Here is a 6,217-nt window from a genome sequence, read left to right as displayed (position 1 = left end):
TGACGTGTTGCAATAATCAATGAGTCCACTGCAGCCATGAGCACAGCTGCTTCTCCGCCGCCCCCTCCCGTGACTGGCCCGGCTCATCCCTGGACCTGCCCGGCAGCTGCCACGTCTCAGTGGTGACGTCAGCCCAATCAAGCAGATCCGCTAGGGGGAGCCGGCGCTTCCTCCAGGAACCAGGACAAGGAGCGGGGAGGGGCCGGCCAACTGCTGAGGGGCGGGGGGAGGCATTGTTTTACGCATGCGTGAGTTACCCCATTGACTCCTGGGAAATGCAGTTTAATCTCCGCCCATCGCCTTTGCTAATGACTAGTGTTTGCGGCCACAGCGGGACTACATTTCCCAGAAGGCAGCGCGGGGCCGGCCTTCAGTCAGCAGTACGAAGCCTTCCTGAGTTGGAGGATTCACTATTTCCTGGTTTCGGCTGGCAGCCATTTTGGGGTTACAGAGAGCTCGGGCTTGCGGTGGCTCTGTTGGTTTATTTTGGGGGGCTATTCCCGGGCCGTTGGGGGGAGTGCAGCGCTCGTGAATAGTTGGTTTTCTTTTTTTTTTTACATTGTCGCTTTTGGTTTCTTTTTAGTTTTTAAATCTTCGCTCTCGGAGCCGGTTTTGCTTGGCAGGCGTCGGGTCTCCGGTGTTTTGTGTGTGTGTGTGTTTTCTGCAGAAGCGGCGGGGAGCTCAGTGACATGTCCAGCATGAATCCCGAGTAGTGAGTATCCGCCATGTCCTGTGTGTGGGGTGAGGGGCACCATGGGCCGAGGGCACCGCCGGGCACACCACCGCCCACCCGGACACAGCCGCCCTGTCACGGCAACCAGCGCTGCGGCCTGTGCCTGCCGGTGTGAGCAGGCCTCTGCCATCACTGCATGTGTCACCTGTGTGCCCGGATGTAGCAGAGCTGAGCGTGTGCAGGCCTCAGACACCCTGCACTGCTCCTACCTGCAGTCCCATGTAACTCCATATATATTCCTCCCTGTATCGGCCCCATAACCCCTTGTCTTCTATTATAGGTAATGTGCAGTCCTATGTAAACTCCCCACTGTACGACTGACTCAGCTCTGCTACATACAACTATATTCTAACCCCTTGTTTTCTCTTATAGGTAATGTCTTCGTTTTATTTGCAGTCCTATGTAAATTGCACGCTACACAGCTGGCTCTGCTACATACAACCATCCCATAACCTGCCCCTGTAGCTTTCTCTTTGTCTTCTAGGTAATGCATTAGATTCACACACTATGCGCTGTGAATTGTGCTACATGGGTGACACAGCTCTGCTACATACAAGCTTGCGGCACCTTGTAGTTTACATTAGGATCTGTCACTAAACCTGAGGCGGGCTGGTAATGCAGCTGATGGGGGTGGTAGTGAGCTCGGCCGAGGCCTCATTTAGACGTCCATTTTTTTTTTTTCTAACACATGTAAAGAATTGACGGTTTCTTACCAATTTTTCTGTTTCACCACCAGTTTCATCTTGATCTGGCCTGCACTTAGATGGCTTATTCGTGGTTTGCCATTTTATATTTTTTTTATTCCCCCCCCCCCCTTCCGACCCTTCAAGCCCCCCATATACATTAGGTTAATATGGCCTAAATGCTCCGATATGGACAGGTTCGGCCTTATGTATATGGGGAGCGGCAGCCAATGGTCGGGGCGGTGTCTTACGTATTGATCGCATTGTGCCCCCTGAGATGAGGTGCCGGTCGACACGTCAGACCACTGAGTCTGGCCGAGCAAGCGCTCGTATACGTGGGTAGAAGCGGCCGAGATGGCTGTGGACAGAACGATTGCACAAAACATTGTGCGGTCGGTCTTGGACATTTTGGCAAGTTTTATTTGGGTCGAGAATGGCAATATACATTTTTTTTTTTTTTTGCAGCCACTTGGTCTATGACCCTTTCCCATCCAAGAAACCCAGGGGTGGAGCATGTGTGTGACACGTAACGAGGTGACACAAAAGAAAGTTTAGTGTATGGTTGGTATGCACACCTATGGGGGGTAATATTTTGGGGTCGAGGGTGAGAAAGCAGAAAGTGGCATCCGATCAGATAGTGTCCTTCAGGTCTGGGATTGTGGGATTCACGAGAGAGAAATCCTGACACCGTAGCCTCTCCCCTGACTGAAATGGCTGATAACAGCGGACAATCTCCTGCTATCCACCTCGCAGCAAATGCAAGTTTTTGTTTCATATCCATAGATGAAAACCTCACAGCAGCCATTGATTGCAGCTATAAATTGGTTTCCTGGCTCTGTTTTTACTCTTCTGGCCACAATTATTCAGTTCTAAGGGGTTTCTCAGGTCACAAAATATTGCGGCGCTCTCCTTAATATATATTTGGAGCTGTTCTGTAGGACCCGGCAGTGACCACTACACACAGTGGCGCATTGTAGCTCTGGTCAAAGTGTTTACATCTCGTCGGAGGTTATTATTGGGGGTGTTGGACCCCATCGATCTGGTATTGATCTATCCTTAGCATAGGTTATATTTTTTTTCATTTATATAGTGCTGTTCTACAGCGCTTTACATACAATGGCAACACTGTCTCATTGGGGCTCACAATCTAGGTTCCATGTGAGTATGTTTTTTGGAGTGTGGGAGGAAACCCACGCAAACACAGGGAGAACATACAAACTCCTTGCAGATGTCATCCTTGGTGGGAATTGAACCCAGGACCTCAGCACTGCAAGACTGCACTGCTAACCGCTGAGCCACCGGGCTGCCCTAGGTTGCACTGCTAACCGCTGAGCCACCGGGCTGCCCTAGGTTGCACTGCTAACCGCTGAGCCACCGGGCTGCCCTAGGTTGCACTGCTAACCGCTGAGCCACCGGGCTGCCCTAGGTTGCACTGCTAACCGCTGAGCCACCGGGCTGCCCTAGGTTGCACTGCTAACCGCTGAGCCACCGGGCTGCCCTAGGTTGCACTGCTAACCGCTGAGCCACCGGGCTGCCCTAGGTTGCACTGCTAACCGCTGAGCCACCGGGCTGCCCTAGGTTGCACTGCTAACCGCTGAGCCACCGGGCTGCCCTAGGTTGCACTGCTAACCGCTGAGCCACCGGGCTGCCCTAGGTTGCACTGCTAACCGCTGAGCCACCGGGCTGCCCTAGGTTGCACTGCTAACCGCTGAGCCACCGGGCTGCCCTAGGTTGCACTGCTAACCGCTGAGCCACCGGGCTGCCCTAGGTTGCACTGCTAACCGCTGAGCCACCGGGCTGCCCTAGGTTGCACTGCTAACCGCTGAGCCACCGGGCTGCCCTAGGTTGCACTGCTAACCGCTGAGCCACCGGGCTGCCCTAGGTTGCACTGCTAACCGCTGAGCCACCGGGCTGCCCTAGGTTGCACTGCTAACCGCTGAGCCACCGGGCTGCCCTAGGTTGCACTGCTAACCGCTGAGCCACCGGGCTGCCCTAGGTTGCACTGCTAACCGCTGAGCCACCGGGCTGCCCTAGGTTGCACTGCTAACCGCTGAGCCACCGGGCTGCCCTAGGTTGCACTGCTAACCGCTGAGCCACCGGGCTGCCCTAGGTTGCACTGCTAACCGCTGAGCCACCGGGCTGCCCTAGGTTGCACTGCTAACCGCTGAGCCACCGGGCTGCCCTAGGTTGCACTGCTAACCGCTGAGCCACCGGGCTGCCCTAGGTTGCACTGCTAACCGCTGAGCCACCGGGCTGCCCTAGGTTGCACTGCTAACCGCTGAGCCACCGGGCTGCCCTAGGTTGCACTGCTAACCGCTGAGCCACCGGGCTGCCCTAGGTTGCACTGCTAACCGCTGAGCCACCGGGCTGCCCTAGGTTGCACTGCTAACCGCTGAGCCACCGGGCTGCCCTAGGTTGCACTGCTAACCGCTGAGCCACCGGGCTGCCCTAGGTTGCACTGCTAACCGCTGAGCCACCGGGCTGCCCTAGGTTGCACTGCTAACCGCTGAGCCACCGGGCTGCCCTAGGTTGCACTGCTAACCGCTGAGCCACCGGGCTGCCCTAGGTTGCACTGCTAACCGCTGAGCCACCGGGCTGCCCTAGGTTGCACTGCTAACCGCTGAGCCACCGGGCTGCCCTAGGTTGCACTGCTAACCGCTGAGCCACCGGGCTGCCCTAGGTTGCACTGCTAACCGCTGAGCCACCGGGCTGCCCTAGGTTGCACTGCTAACCGCTGAGCCACCGGGCTGCCCTAGGTTGCACTGCTAACCGCTGAGCCACCGGGCTGCCCTAGGTTGCACTGCTAACCGCTGAGCCACCGGGCTGCCCTAGGTTGCACTGCTAACCGCTGAGCCACCGGGCTGCCCTAGGTTGCACTGCTAACCGCTGAGCCACCGGGCTGCCCTAGGTTGCACTGCTAACCGCTGAGCCACCGGGCTGCCCTAGGTTGCACTGCTAACCGCTGAGCCACCGGGCTGCCCTAGGTTGCACTGCTAACCGCTGAGCCACCGGGCTGCCCTAGTTTGTCAGTATCATGTGACCAGACAATCCCTTTAATTGCTGTCTTTACTCTGGTGGTGATGATGGCAGCGTTGGGCCACATTCTGGTTGAAGGGGTTGTGTGGTCAGTGTTACAGCTCTTCAAGTCAAAAAAATGCCTGTGTTCTCCCCATCATGGGATAATTCCTAGCCCCCGCCTTGATTCTGGCATCTAGATCTGAAAAATAGTGAAATAAGCTTGTGATCCAGGCTGCAGTGTTTCGGTCCTTACTATGTAACGGTTATTGCCCGTATGACCCGTCTACAGCGTGGACTGAGCTGTCACTGTGGACTCTGCCCTAATGGGGAATAGGGAAACGGAAACCTGTTTGTCTGCCGGCCTGCATCATGTGAATCACACAGGAAGTGGTAGCTCTGTACCGGAGCGCAGGATGGGGAGATAGATATAGACACACTGGATACAGGGGTCGCAGCCGGCACAAGGGTGGCAGAAGACCCCCTGTGACTGGAGCAGCGAGTCAGATGTGTGTCACATGATTCTTGCAAAACACTTATTACATGTACTGCAGATTTTGCAATCTTCTGCCAAGAGCTGCTGTTAACACTTCCTGCCCAGATCAAGTGATTGTTAATTCAGGATGACTATGGCTTACGTTGTTACTTTTTTTTTCCTTTTTCTTTTTTCCACCACATCTTTTCCCGCATTCCTTCGACGTGAACCACCAGCACTTTGTACCACTCAGCAGATTTAGTTTCTGTAGTACAAGGGTTAGTTCAGTCCACTTTTAGCATTTTTTTTTTTTATTTTTTTTTTTTTGTATACTAAGATGATTTTTTTTTCTTTTAATTAGTCCAAGGCCTTTACCCTGGTTCTACATGCTATTTTTTTTATGTATATGCAGCAATTTTTTACATAGTATTTAAAAACTATCGCACAATCTCGTTTTCTGTTATATGGCAATGTTGGTGGGCAGGATCTTTCGTTGTGATCTTACCAGCAGTGGCTTGACTCGAAGCGAATGGGTCCTCAATGCAAAATGTCCAACAAGCCTCAGCTTTCATGGCTCTTTAGTAGTGTTGGTCTCATTATATGGGTCTGTGAGCTTTTGGTCCTCCCTAGGCTCTAAGCCGGCAACGTCTGCTCCCAGCATAGCTACACCCATCATTGGCCAAAAGCTTTCGCTGGACCACAGTTACTGCCCCCATTGTGGTAAGGTATACTTAAAAAAATAAATAATTAAAAAATGCTGTATTGTAGGATTAATCACTGGGTTTAGGCACCCTCTGAAAGTGGCCGTACACCTGATAAATGCCGACCAAAATAAATGATGTTGGCCATTCTGGTGCACCATCTTTTGGAAATTGCACACAAAAATAGTTTTATTTTTGTCAGATGTTATGTCTGAAAATACTAATGTATGACCTACTTGAATGTGTCCAATGTGTAAGGCTATTCTTCTATTTGTAATTTCCTGATGTAGGCTCCAACCGCAGGTCAGTGTCAGATTAATGATCAGATCATACTGCTGTAAGGTCCCTTTCACATTGCGTTTTTCTCTACGTCCACAGGTCCCGTTGGGATCATCCGTCCGGACCGCCCCTCCCCCACTCTGCAAAACGTGCTCCGGACGCATGCGCCCGACAGGGCCATTCACTGTTATGGAGCGCACTGCGTTAGCGTGTGCTCTGTTTTGTGCAATTTTGTGCACATATACCTTTCTGCAGATGGACACCCGAACGTAGGTGGTCTACATTCGGGTGTCCGTCTGCAGAAACGTATATGTGCACAAAATTGCACAAA

At 53.0% G+C, this 6,217-nt stretch overlaps 1 protein-coding gene across 1 annotated transcript in view; it reads left to right on the top strand.

The window, feature by feature from the left end:
* The first annotated feature begins 396 nt into the window (after nt 1-396).
* Nucleotides 397-6,217, top strand: part of RAB1A (RAB1A, member RAS oncogene family) — a 52,835-nt gene continuing 47,014 nt past the window's right edge. The window contains exon 1 of the mRNA XM_075339265.1: nt 397-712. Coding sequence (XP_075195380.1) covers nt 690-712 — 23 coding nt within the window. The 5' untranslated portion in view covers nt 397-689. The remainder of the gene's footprint in view (nt 713-6,217) is intronic.

This window comes from Anomaloglossus baeobatrachus, chromosome 3 (genome assembly GCF_048569485.1).
Source record: "Anomaloglossus baeobatrachus isolate aAnoBae1 chromosome 3, aAnoBae1.hap1, whole genome shotgun sequence".
NCBI lineage: Eukaryota > Metazoa > Chordata > Amphibia > Anura > Aromobatidae > Anomaloglossus > Anomaloglossus baeobatrachus.
The sequence above is the reverse complement of the archived record's forward strand: the minus strand, read 5'-3'. Positions and strand labels throughout refer to the sequence as shown.